At 56.5% G+C, this 22,225-nt stretch overlaps 10 protein-coding genes across 10 annotated transcripts; 3 read left to right on the top strand and 7 right to left on the bottom strand.

Annotated features, from left to right (window-relative positions):
- Nucleotides 1-75: 75 nt before the first annotated feature.
- On the bottom strand, nucleotides 76-796 carry VTJ04DRAFT_6172 (uncharacterized protein; the record flags this gene model as incomplete). Its single annotated transcript, XM_069364366.1, has 2 exons — nucleotides 76-408; nucleotides 665-796. The coding sequence occupies 2 exons, from the start codon at nucleotides 794-796 to the stop codon at nucleotides 76-78; spliced, it is 465 nt and encodes a 154-aa protein (XP_069218199.1).
- A 1,833-nt stretch (nucleotides 797-2,629) lies between these two features.
- On the top strand, nucleotides 2,630-2,907 carry VTJ04DRAFT_6171 (uncharacterized protein; the record flags this gene model as incomplete). Its single annotated transcript, XM_069364365.1, has 2 exons — nucleotides 2,630-2,757; nucleotides 2,820-2,907. 2 exons carry the CDS (start codon nucleotides 2,630-2,632, stop codon nucleotides 2,905-2,907), a joined length of 216 nt encoding a protein of 71 aa, XP_069218198.1.
- Nucleotides 2,908-3,155: 248 nt separating this feature from the next.
- Nucleotides 3,156-4,731, bottom strand: VTJ04DRAFT_6170 (uncharacterized protein; the record flags this gene model as incomplete). Its single annotated transcript, XM_069364364.1, has 2 exons — nucleotides 3,156-4,060; nucleotides 4,122-4,731. The coding sequence occupies 2 exons, from the start codon at nucleotides 4,729-4,731 to the stop codon at nucleotides 3,156-3,158; spliced, it is 1,515 nt and encodes a 504-aa protein (XP_069218197.1).
- Nucleotides 4,732-4,954: 223 nt separating this feature from the next.
- On the bottom strand, nucleotides 4,955-5,321 carry VTJ04DRAFT_6169 (uncharacterized protein; the record flags this gene model as incomplete). The annotated part of the gene is made up of 2 exons (XM_069364362.1): nucleotides 4,955-5,017; nucleotides 5,112-5,321. The coding sequence occupies 2 exons, from the start codon at nucleotides 5,319-5,321 to the stop codon at nucleotides 4,955-4,957; spliced, it is 273 nt and encodes a 90-aa protein (XP_069218196.1).
- Nucleotides 5,322-6,360: 1,039 nt separating this feature from the next.
- Nucleotides 6,361-8,736, top strand: VTJ04DRAFT_6168 (uncharacterized protein; the record flags this gene model as incomplete). The annotated part of the gene is made up of 2 exons (XM_069364361.1): nucleotides 6,361-6,915; nucleotides 6,988-8,736. 2 exons carry the CDS (start codon nucleotides 6,361-6,363, stop codon nucleotides 8,734-8,736), a joined length of 2,304 nt encoding a protein of 767 aa, XP_069218195.1.
- A 1,959-nt stretch (nucleotides 8,737-10,695) lies between these two features.
- Nucleotides 10,696-11,855, bottom strand: VTJ04DRAFT_6167 (uncharacterized protein; the record flags this gene model as incomplete). The annotated part of the gene is made up of 2 exons (XM_069364360.1): nucleotides 10,696-11,351; nucleotides 11,543-11,855. The coding sequence occupies 2 exons, from the start codon at nucleotides 11,853-11,855 to the stop codon at nucleotides 10,696-10,698; spliced, it is 969 nt and encodes a 322-aa protein (XP_069218194.1).
- A 40-nt stretch (nucleotides 11,856-11,895) lies between these two features.
- Nucleotides 11,896-13,055, bottom strand: VTJ04DRAFT_6166 (uncharacterized protein; the record flags this gene model as incomplete). Its single annotated transcript, XM_069364359.1, has 3 exons — nucleotides 11,896-12,075; nucleotides 12,136-12,413; nucleotides 12,878-13,055. 3 exons carry the CDS (start codon nucleotides 13,053-13,055, stop codon nucleotides 11,896-11,898), a joined length of 636 nt encoding a protein of 211 aa, XP_069218193.1.
- A 1,401-nt stretch (nucleotides 13,056-14,456) lies between these two features.
- Nucleotides 14,457-15,543, bottom strand: VTJ04DRAFT_6165 (mitochondrial 54S ribosomal protein uL4m; the record flags this gene model as incomplete). Its single annotated transcript, XM_069364358.1, has 3 exons — nucleotides 14,457-15,235; nucleotides 15,294-15,396; nucleotides 15,463-15,543. The coding sequence occupies 3 exons, from the start codon at nucleotides 15,541-15,543 to the stop codon at nucleotides 14,457-14,459; spliced, it is 963 nt and encodes a 320-aa protein (XP_069218192.1).
- Nucleotides 15,544-15,917: 374 nt separating this feature from the next.
- VTJ04DRAFT_6164 (uncharacterized protein) lies at nucleotides 15,918-17,438 on the top strand (the record flags this gene model as incomplete). The annotated part of the gene is made up of 2 exons (XM_069364357.1): nucleotides 15,918-16,530; nucleotides 16,579-17,438. The coding sequence occupies 2 exons, from the start codon at nucleotides 15,918-15,920 to the stop codon at nucleotides 17,436-17,438; spliced, it is 1,473 nt and encodes a 490-aa protein (XP_069218191.1).
- A 751-nt stretch (nucleotides 17,439-18,189) lies between these two features.
- On the bottom strand, nucleotides 18,190-22,175 carry VTJ04DRAFT_6163 (uncharacterized protein; the record flags this gene model as incomplete). The annotated part of the gene is made up of 6 exons (XM_069364356.1): nucleotides 18,190-19,290; nucleotides 20,320-20,381; nucleotides 20,446-21,330; nucleotides 21,394-21,703; nucleotides 21,763-21,810; nucleotides 21,870-22,175. 6 exons carry the CDS (start codon nucleotides 22,173-22,175, stop codon nucleotides 18,190-18,192), a joined length of 2,712 nt encoding a protein of 903 aa, XP_069218190.1.
- Between the last annotated feature and the right edge of the window lie 50 nt (nucleotides 22,176-22,225).

Below are 22,225 nucleotides of genomic sequence, written 5' to 3'. Positions count from 1 at the left end.
GGGGCACGGGAGGCTGAGCAAGTAACGTCAAAGGCTGCACGATTGGGTATGTGTAATGGATGACACAGAGGCGTGCTATTCTTCTCTTCGCATGGTGGGAAAAAAGGAGTAAGCTTTAGGGGGTTGTGCGTCCTTGGTGGCGGCGGCTTGTGAAAGTGGACGAGATGGGACGACTGGGCGGATATCGTAGGTATCGCGACTGCGCTTGTGTCTCTGTACCCGGGCCCAGCACTGAGTGAGGCGAGCAAGTTCAAGGCGGGGATCTAGGTGGCGAATGCTGGTACGTAAGGCTGAAGAAAGCTGCAAGGATGTAAAGTCGAGCGAGTGAGCGAGTGAGTGAGTGAACGAGAGCGAGAGCGATGTTGGTAGTGTAGTTGGTAGAGACGACGCCGGGCACGAAGCCGCAATCTAGGTAAGAGGTGGCACAATGGGGACGGAGGACGACGGGAGAGGACGAAGAGAAGGACGGCAAAGAGTCGGGAGAGGAGGGATTGAGGAATTGGAACAGACAAGACCGGGGGATGGACAGGCAGGGCAGGATGATGCTTTTTGGGAAGGGCAACTCAAGCCCAGACAATCTAGGCGGCGTTTCTCTGCAAAGTCCCTTTCCCTTGCGACTAGGATCACCTCCGAACACTCAGCAACGCAGCAACGCAGCAGCGACAGCAGCAGCAGGACCTGGAGCACCTCGTTGCAGGGAGCAACGATTCTTGGGGAAAATGCGTGTCATGGCGGGGCCAAACCGCCCCAATCCAGCAAGTTGAGACGCCGAGCTCAGAGAAGTCCGCAGCGCCATGTGGGGTGTGTGTCCGCGGGAACTGCGCCGAGCGCACGGATGCTGCCAGGGATGGGGTACAACGTGGTTTTGTCCACCAGGGCATGTGTGTGCCGTTCTGGCCCGCAGTTCTCGCCCGTCGAGTCCTCGAAACATCAAAGCGGCCTACCAAAGTAAGTAGAAACGGTATGCACACAAAGAATCCAAGTCTCGATTTTCGCCTCTCCCACAAAGCCAGGCCTCACCACCAGCTTGTCCGTGACCTCGTTCCTGTCCACGTGTATAACCTGGAACCTAGGTGTACTCGGCATCCCGAAGCACAGCATCGTCCAACTCGCCCCAGAACAACCGGTGCGGCAGCGGTGGTGTGGAGTCAAACGGTCGTTTGGGGGGAGGGGGACAGCCCACTAGAAACAACCCCAGCCCCAAACCCCAAGCAACGCTCAAGTGAACCAGGGGCTCACGCCGCAGATGCAGCCTGGTTGCATCATCACCTCCCGCCGCACAAGAGTGCAAGCGTGAAAAAAAGGCCGAGGCTCCCAGACTCGAGCTCCATTCGACTATGTAATCTCCATTCTCCTACTCCAACATACACCTTAACCTCAATGACCGCCTAGTGTAGCGTAAGGTAGGCGGGGCATAACTCAGGTACCTACCCACCTCAGCGGGGACGGGGATAGCATCACCTCCCACCACCCCCCTCGTCCATAACGGTTTAGGTGGTTCCTGGGTACCGAAGCCGGTCAACTGGACCTCATCGATCTGTTCGATGCTGCTTGCTTGAACCACCACCCTTTGCACATCCATCATCTCAGATCTTACACATCAACAACAACACCCAACCAACCAACCAACCAACCTCTCAATGAGAAGAAGATCCATCCAAACATCAGGTAAGGTAGGGTATCTCAGTCAGCAGCGCTCGCAGCATATCCCGCAACCCAGGCCGGCCAGCACAAATCATGCCGCCAACCCCGCCCCAACCAACCCCCCAACCTCCAAAGCTCAAGCTTCGGTGAACCTTCTCTGCATCTTCCATTGCCTGGACCGGCGGCCTCACCCACGTGCTTCTTCTCCTATAGTACGGAGCACGTATTACTTATCCTGCCGCCTGCCTGCCGTGGCGTTGGAAAAACCAACCCCTGTGATTGCTCGGCGGTTACGTATTGGAAGCATTTTGTGTGTGCGTGTGCCCTGTGCAGGGGTCGACTTCGTGAGACAATCTTGAAACACACACATACACACAAGAAGGGAGGGAGGGGTGTTGTTGGACGTTGGCGTGATGTGAATCCGGGAAACCGAGCCCTAACGGGTCAGGTAGTACCTCCCTAACGCATTGACTTTGTCTCATCAATCAATCAAGAACACACTCTGCGCGGGTTGAGAATGACAAATCTTGCACATACCTACTAATACGACCCTGTTCCCTATGAGCGAGCAATAAAGCAGAGACTTAACTGCCTTACCTGAGGCTCCCGTCGCTGCGGCGGCATGACTCACTTCCATGCCATGCTGTCTGCCCTATGCCGGAGTGTTTTCTTCGGAGCCTCGGACTAATGGCATTGTCCGGAGTCCGGAGCCCGGAGTCCGGAGCCCAGCATCCGGACCGTTGGGCGGCATTCTCCGCTTGCCGTGCCGGTGGGCATACCTAGTTATCAGGTCTCGATGTCTCAACTGCCATCGCTTCTCTCGTCTTGTCAATTGAGTACCTTGCTTTGTATATTTCTACTTGTAATGGTAGCAACCAACACCCCAGGTCATAGGACCAAGCTGGGATAAGGTCCCCATCCCAGCCAACCCTCGGTGTCCAACAGTTCCCCCTGTTCGTCTCGGGAATCACGTTGTTGGTACGTGATGGGAGTGGACTTGATCGGATATCATCGGCCTCGACGGAGCAAACACCATCAGCAACCCGAGATTCATCACTCGGTCGGCTACTCACTTCCAACACTTGGAAGCACCAGAATTTGCCCACAAAACAAGTGAGATGACGAATGCAACTCATATTATTTACATCGAATCCAAACATCTATATCTATCCAAGATTTGCTCCTGAACCAGATGAGGAGGCCGGGTTTGAACCTATAAAGCACCACACTGTGGGTGTGGGGGTCCTGATCCTGCATCCTTAAGTTGTTGTATAACTAACCAAGAAAGATACGGCCATCGCGCATGGCTTCCAAAAACCAAAATAATAATCCTAGCGGAAATGTCCTGTTCAACATTATGTCCGCTTTCAATTCTCCAAAAAAAAGATCAACCAAACTGAAGGCGCGATCGATACGGCTTGTTTCCCGCCCCATTGCCATTGTTCCAGGCATCAGAGCCAAGTTCAAAGCCCTCGCAATCGATCCCACCTCTTTCAACCCTCGCGCCACCTTCAAGCGCCTTCAGTAAACCTCGACACAGACGCGCGCGACCCGTCCCTGGAAGCCAGAGGTCGAACATGGACGGATTGGCGAGCGGTGATGGTCGTGGGGAAGGCCGAGCGTCGATGAGCAGAAAGAGGCGGTTGCTCCTGGACGGCCGTCCGCTGCGGGCCATCGTGGAAGATGGGCACGCCGCTCTCTGGCCGCATCGGTGACCCGAGCTTCAAGGGTGCCTGGTTCATGGAGAATATCGACATTTGAGAATTCCGATATTTGGCATCGCTGTCGACGGGGTCGCTGTAACCGTCACCGCCAGACTCGAGGACCGAAATCAGCTTGCGCCCGGACACACGATAGAATCCCTTCTCTGTCGGTGCCGGTTCTGGCGCAGCACCCGGTGTGATGCTCATCCTCCACGAGTTCAACTTGGCCAAGGCAGCGTGGACCGAGAGCGAGCCCGACCGACGTCTTCCCAGCTCGCCACCGCCCCCAGAGGTGGACGGGCGACGGCGGATGGTGCTGTCGGCATCAGTCAGGAGCATGATGCCCCGACCACGGTGTCTCCACTTGAGCAAGTACAAAAGTGCAAATATAATAAGGGCGATGCCGGCGACACTGCCGACAACCCCTCCAACGACGGCGTTTCGGGTTTCGGGCGTAAGACCCGAGGGCTGCTCGGCAGGCGGTTCCGCAGGGGGAGGAACGTCGGATTGGATATCAACGCCAGCGTCGGATCCGGCCCCAGGAGCGTCAATGATGGCTGTCTCGAGGGGCGATACAGTGGTCGAGGTCCAGAAGGTGCTGGATTTTGTCGTAGTTGAAGTCAAGCGAGTGCTAGTAGAGGTCGAAGTGCGAGTCCGAGTCGAGTTGGAAAAGAGAGCGATTGTGTAGTTGCTGGAAAACGAATGATTGTAGGCTACACATTCCAGAATTAGCAAACAGCGGATACCGAAGGGATCCCGACAGAGCAGTCATACTGGATGATGTTGTTTCGTCGAGGAAATCGTAATCATCCGATGTTGATTCAATCGCGGTAGTGATGGGCGTCGTCAGGATCTCGGACGGAGTAGATTCGAGGGTTGTCGGCTCTGGGGCAGAGTCTGTCGTCTCCGACTCGGTGATGAAAGAGCTTGTCGACGGCACCGCATCGGTTGAATCGGGAAGGATATCTGGAAAAGACACGGTGGGCGATTCGGCGTCGACAACGCTTGTGCCAGCAGGCAAGTCTGCTGGAAGCGCTGCCGAAGTTCGGGCGACAGGATCCGTGATCAAAGTCTTGACGCTCGTGACTGCACCGGTGGCATCGATGTAGTGGACGACGGAGACGGTTTGGACGACGACAACCTGGCGACCCTGCAGCTTGTTTTCGGTGGGTGGTGGTGAACGAATGTGAGGAGGAGGAGCGGCAGCGTCCTCCTTGGGGAACAAACGACCGTGGGGGTGGTGGAAATGGCGATGTTTGAGAGAGCCGTCTACATGTCGGCGGTGACGGTGGTGGTGGTGGTGGTGAGCGTGATCATGCGAGGTGGGGCGGGAGCTGCGGGCCTGAGCGAGTGAAGGCCCCTCAGCAGCGTTGTGGTTCGCCATGGTGGTTGCGTGGCTGTGAAAAAACGAATGGACGAGTGTGGCCAAGAGCTACACCAAGAAAGAACACGAGGTTTTTGCAGGTGGTAACGGTAGCTAAACGAATGGCAGGCTTCACAAAGCCGATCCCGTATTCAAAGGGGGTCCGAAGGGTCCGTCGACGGAACTAAGGATTCGACTCGTAAAAAAGAAGGCTGGCAGTGCTGGGCGACACAGAGCAGACAGCTCATGGTGATGGCAAACAGCCCGTCATGTCGACCTCGTCGTCGAAGGAAATCCGGGAATCCGACTGTTGGTTGGAGAGGCCCCTCGCGTCAATCGACACCATTCCGTCTCGCCTTGGTGGAAAAGGGGCAAAGGGGCAAAAAAAGGCGTCCACTTACCCGCTCTGCATACTCAGGGACGTGCTCGAGAAGGCCGAATTCAACCGGCAAACCTGAAGAGATCAGGTAAAAAAAAGAAGGAAGAAGGGAAACGAGCGAAAGAAAAAAAGAGAGGCAGCGCGATCGAGCAGCGTCGCGTTGTGAGCCCTGAGCGATCCCTCTGTGCTGGCGGGCAGAGGACGGGTTGATTTTAATTTTAAAATTGCCCATCCATCAGCACAGAAGAGCCCAGCAGCAGTGCATTGCATCTCCCGTGTTCGGCCGTGGGCGAGCAGAGAGTTCGACTGGCCTTCTGCCAATCTCGCTTGGTGGGGCTGATCCTCCAGGGCGGCGCAGCCATTGGCTGATGTTGCAGCCAAGCCGATGTGTTCTGCAGTCGGCCGATCCTCCCATTGGCCGAGCTGGCAGGAGCCTGGGCTCTCGCGGTGCACACCAGGGAAGCACAACAGCTGCCCCCACAGCGACTCTTTCCATGGCCGGGCCGCTTGAAGCCAAAGCCAGCGAAACAACGGTCCGAGATTGGTGAAAACGAGGTCAAACTCGAGCTTGGAAGGGTTCCATTCAGAATAACAGACAGCAGAGACGGCACTCTTGTACTGTGCGTAAACTACCTGAATTAGCAATTTCTTTTGAATTTCTTTTCCCGTATTTCTGTCCAGCCCGAGACTCTGAACGTTGAACGCCGAGGCCAAACCACGGCAAACATCAATGCGACCAGGACTCCAAGAGCGAATCGGGCTGGAACCTGGAACCGGGAAACCCAAACCGTTCCATGGCTCCACAGAAGCACCGGCCAGGCTGGAATCCCACCCCTCAGCACGCATCCCCTGGCCTGCTGCAGCCCGCACTTTCTGGAATACCTACACAGTAGTTACACCACCTCCTTCAAGACAATTGTTCCCGAGGCATGACAAATGTCAACAGATCTGAGAGCTCATGCCGTCATCAGCCCTCGAACGCCATATCTCGTCCTGGTACCAAAGAGGATGACTGATCGAACTTATCATGATCTCCCCTGCGTCTTGGCGAGTGTTCCTGAGTTGAAATAGGGCCAAGAGTGGGGCTTGGGATGACGAAGCATGCCGCCGTCCAACCCGCACATGGAAATTCAAGACACACATCTTTCTTCAGCGACTTGGTCTGGTGGACTCTTGGTGTGTGGAACACGTCACCCGGGCGTTCGGGGTTTCCAGCATATATCCAGTACTTGATTCTTGGAGAGTCCTTCTTCAGACGTGCCATACTGAACATGCATTCCTCGACCGACGGGGATTCGCTGAGCCAAGGCCAGGAACACGAACAAGCTGACGTCATGCAGTGGACACCAGCCCAACCCCCGTCCAACGACATGGCCCCTGGACCTGCCGACCAGACGCCGGCCGGCACCGGCCCGCTCCCCGGGCCGCCCCCGGAGCCGACGACGAACAAGTCCCTGGGAGGCTCGCTGAACATCCCGTGGAACCCCCGGGACCCGAGGACGTCGTCGACACAGTCCCTGGCCTCGTCCACGGATCCCCGAGGCCAGAAACGCAAACTCCTCATCATCTACATCCACGGCTACAAGGGGAGCACCACGTCCTTCCGCTCGTTCCCCGCCCATGTCCACAATCTCCTCAAGATTCTGCTCGCCGAGACCCACGTCGTCCACACCAAGATCTACCCCCGGTACAAGACCTACAGATCCATCAGCGTTGCCTGTGAAAACTTCAGCCAATGGCTCGCTCCCCACGAGTCGCCCACCACCGACGTGGTCTTGGTTGGACACTCGATGGGTGGGCTCTTGGCGGCCGAAGTGGCATTACTGGTATGTACACACTTTATTATGCCTCCTTTCCAGGAAGAGTAAACACATGGTTGACGAGTCGACGTGTTCAAGCCCAGCCAGGGTCCCTACAGCAACAGCTGGCCTTTCCGTCACCGCATTCTGGGAACCGTCTCCTTGGATGCTCCTCTCCTGGGCCTCCATCCAGGCGTCATTATCTCTGGCATATCAAGTCTCTTCAGACCTTCACCCAAGCCGGGCTCAGCCGACCGAGACTCATCCTCCTCCTCCTCCTCCGAGTCCTCGAGTCCCGCGCAACCAGCCAGCCCTTTGCCTCCGTCAGGGGCCTCATCCCCGAACCTCACAGCACACTCCTCCTCACTGACAGTCAGCACCCATGGCCACGAAGAAGAACCAGACCCCCACTTCAACCCCGCGTTTCCCAACGATGTTTCTTACGTCGACCGCGGCTGGTTCAAAAACACGGTCCACTTCATCAAAAAATACAAGGATGAGAACCTCCTACGCGCCGCCGCCGCCCACGTCATGTCTCATCTCGAGTATGCATCCTGCCTGACTGACTACCACGGGCTGCGGACGAGATACAACAAGATAAGGCAGCTTGAGGACGGAATCGAGTGGCAAGGACAGCCGGGCGCGGTCCGCGTTCGGTTTGTGAATTATTACACCGTGTCGACGGGCAGGGTGAAGAAGGCGAAATCCTCATCGTCGTCGGAAGGGCGGCCGAGAGGGGCTGATGGGCACTGGCAACCTGCGAGATCGTCTTTGGAATTTGACCGGACAACAATCTCGTCGGTTTCCACGAACCAATCTCGGGTGTCTACTCCACGGATATCCATCGAGGAATACACCGACGCATCTCCACGCCGGAGCGTCCAAACTCTGGACTCGGTCTCAGAAGTCCCATCGGTAAACCTCGACACAACGGCCCAACCAGAGTCTCAACCAACGCGGATCAATCCTCTTGAATCCACTTCACCTCAATCTCTGTCCCAGGAACCCGCCAAAACTCGGGATTTAACGCCGTCGACTTCCCATCCACCACCACCTGGCCAGAACCTGCCCTTCTTCCCACCACCACCGTCAGCAACTTCAACCAGCTCAGCCTCTGCTTCGAGCAAGGACAAACTCTCCCGAAAGGCAGCCCTCGCTTTCGCCAGCAAAGCCTACAAAGCCGCGCTGGACAAGACACTACAAACCTTCAAACCAACCCACGTACCAGCGGCAGCACCTGAGACTCAGCCATCTAACCCGCCTGCCACAACCATCACCACCGCAACTTCTTCCTCCTCCTTCAGCGAACAACAAGAACAAAAACAACAAGAACAAGAACAAGAACAAGCAGCAACCAACCCACCTCCATCCCCATCCGCAGTATCATCTGACATCCATCTTCAAAACCACCACCCAATGTCCTCTAATCCAAACCCACCACCCCCATCACCACCATCAATAACCTCCACAACAACAACAAGCAAACCAAAGAAACGCAAACAAAAACGAAGAAAATTCTGCACCACCCCTCACCACAACCACCACGCAAAACATTCTCATTCCCATTCCCACTCCCATCCCACCACCACCACCACCACCACCACCACCAGCGGAGTAGGAGCAGGTGCAGTGCCAAACGGAGAACAAGAAGAAGAAGACGAAGGAGAATGCTGCCCCGACCCGACGTGGATCCAAGTCTTCATGCCCGGCGTCGACGAGGTGGGCGCGCACTGCGGGCTTTTCGTCGCCGACGCGCCGCATTACGAGCGGCTGGTCGGCGACGTCGGGGAGCGTGTGGCCGGGTGGGTTTGGGAGGATGCTTCGCGGAGGGCGGTGTTTGGGTTTTGATGGGTGATGATTCATGGGCGGATGGATGGATGAGGAAAGTACATACCACTGGGGAGAAGGGAAGGGATTGGGCCTTGGGATTGGTTGATGAGACGATTGGGAAGCAGGGTGTTGTGGAATTAATATTAGGCGTGTCGTTTGGGAAGATAGATGTAGGCTCGGGAGGTGTGTGTCCTTGGTGAGGGTGGAAGAAGGAAGAAGGAAGTGCTCAGCACGACGGCATGCTGAGCCCACGACCATCCCGTCGGTGAGGTCGGATGGCTGGGCAGTAAGTGCGAACGACCGTTTTATTGCTTTCTTTGTGTGCGTTGGATTGAGGATAGATGTCGAGAGAGTCTGGAGATGGATACTATTAGATATCTCTAGGATAGTTACTACTACTTAATCTGTAATACTGCAGTTGGGTATCATAATTAGATCCGTACTTCATACAAAGCACATATTTGCCACTCAGGTCACACACTGATGGATGAATCAGGGGTAGGCTCAATAGAACAGGGCAGGGAGGAGTGATGATCCGTCTGCTGGGTACGCTGGCCCAAGGCATGATGGATGACATTCCATTGGGGACACGAGACATAAAACCCATCAATAACATCATCAACAACGACGATGATGACGACGATAACAGACGTTTCTCATTCCAAACTCATGCCAATCCGATCCAATCTGATGTGATCCCCTGTAAATTATCTATCCTCCCTTCCATGGGGAAAAAAAGGAGGGGGAGAAGAAGGAGGAGAATACTGCCTCCAGAAGAAGAACGTCTTGCTAATGCCCAAGGAGAACCATCATCCCATTCCATTCGTAGGACGGATGGACGGATAGCTACTCTTATGTTCCCACCCCCCCTGATATCCCCATCCCATTTGACCATGCGAGAGCGAATTGAGAGAGAGGAAGACGTATATCGTATCGCCGTCAAGAACCCAAATCCCATCCCGTGAATCAATCAAACCAACCAGCCATCCATCAACCAACAAAGCCCGTCCCAGCAACTGATGAAGTTGATGAAAGTTGAAGTTTGAGACTCTCCACTCTCACCCTTGTGGGTGCCTGCCTCTCTGTCTCTCTCAAAATGCAATACCCCCCGGCCGGTATAAAAAAGGTCTCTGCTCCCGGTCTGTCTTGTTCTTTCTGAGACCGGAATGGACAACAGAAAAGAAGACAGAAAAAAATCAAATCCCCCAAACGCCATGCTGATTGCTGAATGTCGGTGTAAAAGGTGGTGTATCAAATGCAAAATTGTGGAAGAGGATGCGATGAGATGGCAGGGGACGAGAAGCTCCAGCTGAATGAATCTTCAAACTGGATAACAACAACGCGCAGAAACGGCATGTCGATCCACCGTGGATGACGCTAGGAAAGAGACTCGAGTAAAAAAAACCCAACGCCCTCCAATCATCCATGTCAGATCCGAGGTGCCCAGTACGCATGTCATCGTTCCATCCTTCCTTCCATCCATCCATCATGCTTGCTTGCCCGCCAAAAACGAGGAGGGGCACCTGAAAGCGTCCAAAATCCCGACCGTCTTTTTGTTGTTTTGGTTTTTTTTTCGTCGTCGTAGGTTGTGTGTCGTTTCTCGTAAGCATGCAAAGAAGAAGAACATCATCCGAAAGCCAAAGTCGTGAGAAGTCGTTCTGCCTTGCCGTCTCGAGAAATCTTCAACATCAACCGTCATTAACACCAGGTATCACCCTGAACACGGGTCAGGCGGCTTCAGGTGCGGAGATTGTGTGGGACAGGCATGTCCTACAAGCTAGGCCCGGATCAACAGAGGCCGGCCGCCGCGAGCCTTGCCGTGACTCTCAAAGACGGAGTCGTCCTCAACTGCTGGTAACAGCACTGTAGGCGGCAGGGTGTTGGCGGGCGGCGAAGCCGGGATGGGGCAGGTTGGAAGAAGTGTGAGCCTGTTTCAGGCCGCAGGTCAGCAAACAGGTTCCTCATCGCAGCAGGGCTTTAGCTGTTGATGAGCACCTTCTTCCTCCGTTTCTGCCCTTCGCCTTCGCCAGTCGAGTAGCCGGCATCGTCATCCGGGAATCCCTCGCCGTAGCCTTCGAAGCTGCTGTCACCGTAGCTCCGCTTCTTGATGTTGCGCTTGGCTCGATCCTGGGCGAACTGTGGCGTGCTAACCTTGGGTCGAGGGATGCCGCCGGGGACGCCGCCAGCAGCGGTGGGAAGAGGGGTGTTGGGTGCCGTGGGCCGAGCAGAACCTGCGAGCTTGTCCGCCTTGCCAGGAGCCATGTCGCCGAGCACGGAGCTATCCCACAGAGTTCTCGGTACGACGCCGCGGCTCATGGTCATGGCCTTCAACATCTTCTGCCGAACCTCGTTGCTGAACCCGTCCCTGATATCCCGACCGCGAACCTGGGTCGAGTCCCAGACATCCTGGGGGAGCTTCATCAAATAGAGCAGGCCGAACTCGCGATGGGGATCTTCCTTAACCTCGTCCCAATGACCTTGCACGCCTAGCTTCTTGATGTGACCCTTGTACGTCTTGCGGAGGGCGTTCTTTTCGCCGTTGGGAAGAACGCGGGCGACCTCGCTCGCGAGCCCTTGTAAGCCGTACCTCTCGAAGAGGTCCTCGGAGATGGGTGGCCTCGGCTTTGGATGCGCTGCAAAATGAAAACCACGTTAACCAAGTCTCTAAAGAGGATATACCCCCTCAACCTCTCCCCAAGTCGGTCTTGAAATCAAGGCAAAAAACTTCCACCCGCAGCCCACATGGCGGTGCGGGATGGCAAGAAAACTGCCTAACCAACTGCAGAAATCATAGCTGCACAGAAGAGGTAGAAGGGAGCCTTACGAGTCCTGCAAAGGAGGTATTTCTCGCCAACATCCAAATGGAGGTTGTCGAGGTCACGCCTGCTGCGGTCCTCGACCTGAACTTTCTTCTGCGCTCTGTCGCCCATGTCGTCGATCTCGCGCTTTCGCTTGTGCTGCGGGGAGTCCTCAGACATGACGGTGTCCTGGGTGAGCGAGCTTCCGTTGACGCTGTGGGCGGGGGTCGGCAGCGTGGTTGTCGTGGACGCGGCAGAGCCCGTCATGCTCATCGTCAGGTCGCTCACGTTAGGAGAGAACTGAGATGGACTTTGAGGTGTCTGGGGATGGCTGGACATGATGGATCCGAGATGCGCTGGATGGGCGGTGGGCGGTGTGTCAGGATCCGTGTTGGACGGGGAAGAAAACGCCGAACGACGGTCGGTCCGGTCGGTCGGGGGTTGAGTGGCAACGCGTCGGGTCACAAAGAAAGAAAACGCTGGCGAAACAGCCAACGCAGTCGTTCACTCGACGGTCCGGGTCGAAAAAGTAGAATCGCGGCGATGGACGTGCCGGAATCTAGAGTTTTTCGAATGCTGGAGAGGGCGGTAGCCCTTGGGTTGTGAGAGGCGGTGCGACAAAGTCGCGCGAAAACGCCCACGACGGGGGGCAATCACCGAGCCCCCAATCGGCGAATGGACCTCTCTGCTGTCGGCGGGCGATCAAAGAAACATCCAGAGTCTTCGAAATGCAATGATCGGGTTCGGATATGGTCGCTTCGATGTCGGCGGCTGTCGCGCGACTCGCGGGGATGAAGGGCGATGGGTGATGGTGTTGGGGATGTCGGAGGTTGGTCGGTTGATGGAATGGGGTGAGAATGGGCGGGTGCGAAGAGTGAGGAGGCGCCTGTTTCTTTCCTGCATCAACCAGGACGGGGAGTGGAAGGGTTGGGACAGGGAGTGGGTCCGGTGTCCTCACCAGGAAAGAGACTGCACAGTGTGAAAGATGGTCTTTGTGTGCGCAAACTCTTTGCCTGGCTTGCCTGGCTTCGCTGGCTGACCAATCGGGTTTAAGGAATCTCTCTTTCCTGGGGGCTTGTCACGTCTTTGAGGCTTCCGCCACCCGCGGGTTCCAACCCATCGGTCACCAAAACGCCCGGCCTCGCCGCGGACGCCAATTTCTGGCTTGGGCGTTTCAAATTACAGTTGGCCGTTGAACAGCACCCAGAGATTGTTCCATGGATTCTGTTTTGCAGACAGCAGAATGAATTGAAATTGGGGAAAAATCTCAAGAAATGCTTGCTCGGAAACCCGACGGAGGAAGAAGAAGCAGAATGCAACACGAGGATGACACTCTTGGAGCCGGACACTGTCTTGCGTACTGTATCCCGCTTCCCTCTGGACGCGAAGGCCGCACGCTGCCGAACCAGGAACCCGCGCGAGGACGGAACCATCCCCAGCTGAGATGGGGAGTGAGATCGCCGATTCCCAGGCAACGGGGCGAGTTGTGGGGGCTTGGCGCAACCTTTTGGCATCATGGAATGGTGTCATGATGGGCATGTCGGACGGTTTGAGGTTTGAGCTTGAGAGACACAGGCTGATGAGATGATTTTTGTGCTTGACAGGTTTAATAGCCTGCATGCTCTTCGTCTCCCTTAGGTAATGACCCATCTTGGCAGGGCGATGAAAAAGGGAGTTCTGTACACCATCACGACGACCAGGGAGGAACGCAACTCGAAGCGCCTTCATCTTGATGAATACACTCTGGGTGGTGGCTATTGTATTTACTGTGTCACATGAGCTCGCGTAGTCGACGAGAGATGAACGTGTATTACCGCGTGTGATTGATGACTCGCTGGAGACATACTTACCAGTGAGGTCTCCAAATCATCACATGGCTATCCACCAACAACCGTGACACAGCCCACAGGCTGACCATGTGCTGTTCCTTCAACCCTCATCGCCGCGACCCAAATCCCGACACGTCGTCGAGCCATCATCAAAAAAATCCCCCATCCATCCGCCTCATCATTGAACAGACCCAATCCCAACCGACCATAAAAACCCAACGCTCCCAACAATCATCAACTCCTCGTGGGACGCGACTCAAAAACCCGAAAACCTCTGAGTCACCATTCCAAGCCACCACTTCCATCACAGCCCAACCGATCCATCAGGCATTCCCTTCCCTCCTCCCCCACACTTCCAAGCCTCGTGTCGATAGTTTGTTGCCCAAGTTGTATCCATCCATCCATCCACCCATCCGTCCATCCATCCTTCTTCGCCACGCCCGACCAGCAAGCGTTGGCAACGAAGGGGGAAGAGAGTCCAAGAAAATGCGACCTTGGGAAAATAGAAACCAAAGTCCCAGTTTGTGGTTCCAAAAATTCCCTAGCCAGCCGAAGCCAACTAGGAGCGGTCAGGGTGTAGTTTTCAACTAGCAAAAACGCGATCTCGGACGAATCCTCACTGATACGCGTAAAACCCCTGCACTCGGATGGGGAAAGAAAAGGAAGAGAAAAGATTCGAAAAAGTCGGCGGCAGAGGGTGGGGGGATTTTATAGACGGATTGGGGTGGTCTGTGCGCCCTTGCAGCCAGGCGCAAGTGGGGCTGGCAGAGTGCCCCTCCACAGAACAAACCGTCTGGCATGGCAGCGTTTCAAGAAAGAGCGATTGAAAAGATGGGATGGAAGCCTGACGCCAGGACTTTGGGGTTTGAAAGACAGGGAGACTGGAAAACAGTGGTACATTGACACACATCTTGTAACATGGAACCTCAGCGCAAACCCCCGAAGACACAGCATGGCATGGAACAGCTCATCAACATCAACATGTATTGTACAGCCATGATACATGGCGACGACAACCTACGTCTGTCGCCCGAGTGAGACAGGATACACCCTGACCCTGTCCTGACCCGTCTAGATATCTATCACCACCACCTTCCCAACCCTCAACCCCTCACCGAATAATGACCTGCCCCAGATCCGGCTTCTTCTTCAACCCCGGCACCACCACGCGCGAGATGAGATCGCTCTGGTGCATCTTGATCATCTCCTTCAGCGCCGACCTCTCAATCACGATCCTCCCCGTCTCGAGCAGGTCCTTGACATCCACATCCTCCAGCTCCAGCGCCCGCCCGTGCTCCCCGGCCACCTCCATGCCCGTAAACAAATTCGGCCGGCGATCGCCCGTGATAAACGTCGTCCGCCCAAACTCCTTGTCCCACTGCAGCCCGGAGAGCAGCTCGTCCACGTACTTGCGCACAAACCCGTCCTCCAGCTCGCGGCCGAGCACCCCCTGCTCGGCCAGGACCAGGAAATCGTCCGGCAGCGGCAGCTCCAGCCCGTCCTCGGTGACGATCAGCTCGCCGCGGCGGTAGCGGTACGACAGCGCGATGCGCCAGGCCAGGTCGTACACCTTGCGGTTGAGCTTGGTGCTGAAGTCGCGCGGCTTGGGACCAAAGACCTTACCACCGCCGCGCAGCATCGGGGACTGCTTGGTACCGAGACGGGCGCGGCCGGTGCCTTTTTGCGGGCGGATCTTGCGGTGCGAGCCGTGGACTTCGTAGCGCGTCAGCGACGAGGCGGTGCCTTGCCGGGTCTTGTCGCCTTCGTAGACGACGGCGAGGTGCAGGATGTCGCGCCGCAGCGGCAGGTGCAGGTGCTTGGCCGACCAGACTTCGAGGGAGCGGGGCTCGAGGCTGGGGAAGGAATAGATGGTGACGGGGACCGTGGTCACTGTGAGGGTGTTAGGGCTTGGTGTCTGTTGGAAAGAGGAGTATCATGGTGGACAGACATGGCGTATACACATCGTTTGTTGATCTTGTGATGTTCGCGGGGGTGGTAGTGTCAACCGTGGTGGCCATGGACCTTGCGCATCCCATTGTGGCTTGCCGGAGCTGGGACATGGAAAAATTATATGTCAGTATGGACTTCCTATACATGGAGTTGGAGGGAGGACAAACCGGTCTTGTCCGGCATGGCTGGGCGGCCAGAGTCAAACCCCGGAGTGCCTCACTCAGGCACTTGATGCCCTTGCCGGCCATGGTGACGGTGTTGTGTGTTTCGCAGCAATTGGAATGGGCAATGCTGCTGCGAAAAAAAAACTGGGTCGGCTAGGTTGTCTGTTGGCTGAGTTCGGTGGTGCAGGCGGTTCCTCTTATTTTTTTCCCCGCCCGGAAGGCGGTTGCTGCTTGTCGCTGCCGTTGTGATGTCGCAAAAAAAGTCGAGGAGCCGCAGTTCGTTCGGATGGTTTGCAGGCGGAAGTTGCCGGTTTTGATTTCTTGGCACACGGACCCTCCGCGAAATTTCAAGCGGGACGGGACCGGGACCCCAAGTGCGCAACTGCCTCTTTGTCTCTTCCCCTCGGCCGGCAAACCCCAAGCCATTGTTCGCCAACTCTGCATCTGCCGCCTTCGCCATGTCGGCGGCTCAGCAGCTTGCTCGCCCGCTTGTGCGGTCATTAAGAAATGCCGCCGCCACGACCCCCACATGTCCGCACCGGGCCCTGGTCATCCGCCAGCTCTCATCGACTCCAAGCCGAAGCGATGAGCCCTCTCTGACCACCGGCGCCTCCGAGGCTGCCTCCGCCGAGGCCCAGAAGCAGGCCGCCGACGCTGTGGTGCTTGGGAAGAAGCCGCTCATCAGCGATACCACCACCATCAAGAAGGGCAGCGAGGAAGACCTGGCTAAGCTCCTGGATCCCCGTCTTGGTTCTCTGAGGCGGCGTGCTGCCCTGGCCACCACCGGCGACATTCCCTTCGAGCAGTTGCCATACCAGGCTTTCCAAGAGGCCCGCAAGCTCCTGGCCAAGGATCGCGAGGAGAAGGTGGCCAAGATTATGGCCGAGTTGGAAAAGATTAAGAGGCTGGAGGCGACAGACCCGAGCATCTTCAGGACGGGGGAGAAATACAAGCAGAAGCGTTTGAGGAGCATGCGGAATTACGTCGAGAGGCTCAAGATCCTGGCAGACATCAACGACCCAATGGTTAAAAGACGCTTTGAGGATGGGATGGGTGCGTCTGACATCAGCGGTTCGGCATCTCCTTTCCCCTCCCTCTCGGCTTGACTGACTTGAGCAGGTGATATGAACAAGCCCATCTACCGCTTCCTCGCCCACCGCAAGTGGTGCTCCATGGATCGCAAGATCATCATGCAGCGTATCGAGCAGTTCTTCATTGTGCCCGACCTGCTGCCAAAATTCGAACCCAACATGGATGTCAAGTTGCACTGGCGCCGCCGCAAGATCGCCCCGGGATCCATCCTGGACAGCTTGGTGACGGAGTCTCCCCCGACGCTGCGCATGCAGGTCTTCGACGCTGGCGAGCGCTACTTCACCATCGCCGTTATCGACGCCGACGTCCCCGACCCCGAAACCGACTCCTTCAAAACCCGTCTCCACTACCTGGCGACCAACATCCCCTGGAGTCCAACCCACAACTCCCTCTCCCTCTCCCGCATCGGCGCCGACCCCGCTGCTACCTCCTCCTCCTCCTCAACCACCACCCCTCCCCAACCCGGCAACCTCGCCGTCCCCTGGCTCCCGCCCCACTCCCAAAAGGGTGCCCCTTACCACCGCCTGGCCATCTTCATCCTGCAGCACAAGGACAACGTCCGCCTGGACGAGGCCAAGCTGCGCGAGCTCTACGACGGCGCCGGCCGCGAGGGCTTCAACCTCCGGAGCTTCCGCGCCAAGTTCCCCGTGGTCCCCGTCGGATTCAACATGTTCCGCACCGTCTGGGACGAGCACACGGCCGAAGTCATGGCGCGCCACGGTATTCCGGGTGCCGACGTCGAGTTCCGCCGTCCCCGCGTCCACTCGGCCAAGCCCCCGCGCAAGCCCCGCGGCTGGGAGGCCAAGAGGCAGGGACCCAAGTATCGCCATTTGTGGAAGTATACGAAGAGGATCAAGGGGCTCAAGTGGACGTACAAGATGGAGTAGAGGGGGAGGTGGGAGTGTGTGGAGGGAGTCGCGAGGGATGGGACGTATCATGGATGTTGGGGATGGTGATGCTTATAAAGGAAGGAAGGGAGAGAGAATATGTGTACTATACCATGTACCAACCCTTTACGTACATACCAAAAATCGAACGGGAAATCCCCTGGTCTATATGGACCAACACCAGAGGCACTATCAAGGTTCACAAATCATGCTCTCTCTCTGTGTCTGTTGTTTTTAAGTCGGTTCCTCTGGGGCCCTGAGCCACACGTCATCCTCGCCTACTGCCTAGGTACGTAACCAGGGGGAGGGGCGGGGGGATATCGTACAACTCCTTGAGCCCGGAGGCAGTGCTATTAAGCAACCTTCCTGCAATAAGAATCATGCCCACACCAAGGAGTCACGCAACCGCCGACCCGAAAGTGTGCTTGAAAAGATTTATGGTAATTACAGTACCATTCTCTTTACTCCTAACCATGTCTCTTTTCCTTTTCCTCACACACGCGACCTGAATGAGAGCAACGAACACAATCTAGGCGGTAATAACTTCGGTTGAAGCCTAGGTAACCAAACCGGGAAACCAAACCAACTGACCTCTCCTCGTCATTTTCGTTTCTCCACCAACATCATCGTCCTCCAGGACACACTCCCTCCCCACTGTTTCTGCAGGCTTTACCTCTGTTATTATTATCATTGTTATTCCATTCCCATCCTCCTACCCGGTAAATAACTATCCCCATTCCCATCCGTACCGCTAACAACAGCCAGCCCGGGCTTCACCAGATCCTCCTCCACTCCCTGTCTCACCATCAATATTACAGGCAACAGCACCAGCATTACCAGCATCAACATCAACACCAGAAACAGCAACAGCAGGGCCGGGAAGTAGGAACGGAAGAGGCGGCGGGCTCCTCACCGGAGGCGGAGGAGGAGGGAGCTCATTCTCATTCTCATCACCACAGCCTCCGCCGCCGTCACAGCCACTAACGACCATCCCCTCCAAAATCCTCACCCTCCCCTCCGCCACCTCCGCGCGCCTCTTCCACCTCGCGCACTCCCCCTGCGCTTGGCTCAGCTGTTTGCGCAGGCGCGCCATTTCGAGCATCACGTTTGTTGTGTCGTTGATGACATGTTGGGGATGATCCGTCGAATTAGTAGTGGTGGTGGGGTTGATATTGTTGTTGGGAGTAGTGGTGGTGCCGGTGACGGTGAGGATGGTGTTGCTGACGGCGGTTGTGCTGCTGTTGCTGCTACTACCCTGATCATGATGATGGTGGTGGTGGCGGTAAGTTCTCGGAGTTGGTGTCGGCGTCGTCAGCGTGTCAGTTCCAACCCTCCAGTCAGCGCTGGTGCGCAAGCGGTCGAAATTCACGGCGGAATTGTTGACTCCTTCAGATCTTACCACATCCTTCCCCCTTCTTCCCTCCTCCCCACGCAACTCCGGACTCGAAACCGCCATCCTCGGCACCCTCCTCACCGCAACCGGCGTCGAGACCCCAGGCTCAGATTCATCGCAGAACGGAGTCCCCCTCTCCCGCCTGGGAGAAGATTTGGTCAGCGACCTGCCCGGGCTCCCCCGCGGCGGCGGCGACGGGTTGACCGTGTAAGGCGAGATCATCTCGCTCCGCCTGGCCGACCCCGTGCCCTTGCTTCCTGTCGACATCGTCTTGTCCGCCGCGGGTGTTGAACAGCGAGAGGCGGGGTTGGAGATGCTGCTGCTGTCGAAGAGGGCGGCCATTTCTTTGACAGTCGTCCCGCCGCCGATGGGCCGAGCTGTCGGTCTTGGGGTGGTGGTGGTGGTGGTGGTTGACGATTCGCGGAGCAGCGACGGCTGTGATGGATCGGGCCGAGACCCCTGAGGTCCCAGTCGAATTGGGCTTCCGTCTTTTGATACTCTGCTGCTGATCCCTGATGTTCTTCGCCGGTCAGGTCGCGCTGGTGATGGGGTGAAGGCATTGCCGGAGTATGCTTGAAGTGGTGGAGGTGGTCGGTCGTCTGCTGTAGTGTAATGAGATATATTGCGATTTCCGGATTTCATGGGATGATGGGATTCGATGATACCACCGTCCGGGCGACCTTGTAGTCGTTCAAGTGCCTCCTTCCGATAGTCCCGTGACGAAAACTTCGACCTTGCCCCATCGCCATGCGACAGGATATGGTCCGTCGGTACCTCCAACGCAACGTTTTCCTTTCCAATCCCTCGATTCTCCTTGGGATGAGGCAAAGGACTTCCGTTGCTCACAGCAGCGATGGATGACCTCCTAAGTCTCCATCCTGCAAGTCGACCATGTCCATGATGGTGTCCATCTGCTTTGGTTCCCGTGCCTCGCGCGACTCTGTAGTCGAAAGCGAGCTTTCCCAGTTCTCGTACAGAATCAAGAGATACCCTCGAAGTCGATAGGACTTGAGGCTGGGCTTGATGGTGGGGGCGATGTGGTAAGCCCAAGGCAGTGACATCCTTCAGTGATCTCCGTTTGAAGGGGTTTGCTCCTTTTGACACATTCCTGAGACGGTGCTCGGCCTTCTGCCATATGGATAGGCCTCCATGGTTACTGCCCGGCAAGCTCACCGCTGTTGATGGACGAGATGCATCTTGTTGGGATTGAAACCGCTGCGCCTGCGCTTTCACAAACCCTGTTGGAGTCGAGGTTGTATATCCCAAAGGACTTGGGTCGCCCTTCGACATGGCTTTTTGAGCCGGAGTTCTTGAATCTGCCGGGCCTTCCCGAGATGGGTATTGGGCTTCATCATCTTTGGCGCTCTGGACTGGCCGGGCGTGAGCCGCTTGCTGAGGCTTCCCTCGTTCGCATGGAGATGGCTCTTCGATCGGAGGGGACAACAACGAAGCTTCCACATCCGCCAAGCTACCCATGAACGGCCGCACGCTCCTGGGTCGACGCCGGGGAATTTTTATCTCGGGCTGGAGATCCTTCTTCGAAACCCTCACTTTTGGAAAACGTTAGCTAATTAGCTCAAACCAAATCTCCCAGAGCAAGCAAGAGACGCTTACCGACATCAGGTTCAGGGCCTGTGGGAGTCGAAAACTCCCCCGAACTGACCGACGCAGCAGAAGACTGCAACGGTAACCTGAGAGCAAACCCATCCGTGGCCGACGGCCGGAGTCCCTGTGTCCGCTGTTGACCTTCTCTCGAAGACTTCCACAATCCCATTTTCCTCGCCTGGCGGACTACTTCCGTCCAATGTGATATGAGCATCTCAGCCACTCCGTTAGCCACGTTGATCCTGTCGACCATGAGAGTTGGCGATGAGAGCTGGCCATCGGCCGCGCTAGTCTTCCTAGTACTATCTGCCCTCACGTTGGATAGAGGCCCAGGACCAGCAGCATCTCCAGCGCCCGATATGCTGTACGAGTGAAGTAGATCGCCCACCAGAAGCGGACCAAAGATGATCCCCAGAGCGCCGTAGCCCATCAAATCCGACGCCGGATTTGACAGTCCAAACTCCTCTTCTCGAGATGTCTGTTCTACCTCGCTCCCGATCAGGCCCAGCAAGCCAAAAACTGCGAAGATCAGGTCTCGGCGGAGCAGGGACTTTACCGTCCCGACGACGGACAAGACAATAAGCCTCGCTCGATCCTTTTCTGTTTGGTGCGCCTTCGAAGGGCCAACGTCTCGCCCCAGACGGTCGTGGATATCAGCAAGGATTTCAAACAGCAAGAGTGAACCAAGGATCCCTCCCGGAAGGCCAGACAGCAGGCGTTTGAAGAGGGAAGCGACTTCGTGAGGTCCGGTGCGGATATGAGCGGGCAGCGTCGCGCTGCATATCGTACCCGAAATGTCATCTCCGTCCTCGCCGTCCGCGCTGTAATAACCATACAGCTCATTAACCGTGCGAACCGATCCCGGGATTCGAAACACACCTCGCGTGCTTGGCCCTGTTCCGTGTGATGTAAGCACCTACCCGATACACGCCGCCCCCTAGATGTATGCATACGTACCATGTTGTGCGAGGTAATGCGCCGTGGCGCGGAAGCATGTGGGCAGGGTGAGAGGGCCTGGCGCGTATTCCGATGGCAGATGCAGCGTGCTCCTCCCGCACAGCCGGATCAGCGTCGGGAGGTCTTGCCCCTTGAGGTTATCCTCCCTGGGTCCTCCTCCGTTGACGAGCTGTAAGGCCAGGTCGCCAACGCTCCGGCGCTTTTTGATCTTGCTGTCTGACTTGGTCGAGCTGGCGCTGCTCGAGTCGGAGACCTGGCGCAAGAAGGTGCGAGAAAACCAGCTTCGCCGGTGGTGGGAACGCGGGACTGGCTGGTCGTCGAGTGAGAAGAGGGGCCTTGTACCGCGGTAAGGAGGAGAGGCAGACTCACCAGTGATGAGGCGTGGTCGTGGTCAGGCTCGATAGGCCGAATGCCATACTACCATGATCATCAGAACCCCGTTTCCAGACTTGCCGCAGACAAAGATAGGAACCAACCTTCTGCGCAAGATGATTAAACTCCCTCACCAACTCTTCCCGCTTCCCATCATTCCCAGCATCCAAAAACTCCCCAGAACGAATACTCGATGGTGTCCAGGAGGAACTAGATCGGGCATTCTGCCGGGTGCCGTCCCAAATCGTAGTCTCAGATGCGCGAAGTAACCGCGGCGGACGAGTTGTCGCCGTCGTCGTTGTCATTGTGGGAGACGAGGGGCGACCAGCTGACCGAAACTCGGCGAGGAGCGTCGACTCGGCATCCATCTTGGGCAGCGACATGGTCGAAACGGGAGGACAAGTGCGCATCAATGGGGGAGAGGCGGATCACAAAGGGCTGACTTGTAACCGGAATGCGT

The sequence above is a fragment of the Mycothermus thermophilus genome (assembly GCF_041956435.1).
Source record: "Mycothermus thermophilus strain CBS 625.91 unplaced genomic scaffold VTJ04scaffold_4, whole genome shotgun sequence".
Classification (NCBI taxonomy): Eukaryota; Fungi; Ascomycota; class Sordariomycetes; order Sordariales; family Chaetomiaceae; genus Mycothermus; species Mycothermus thermophilus.
Note: the sequence above shows the minus strand (reverse complement) of the source record. Positions and strands in the feature narration are given on the sequence as shown.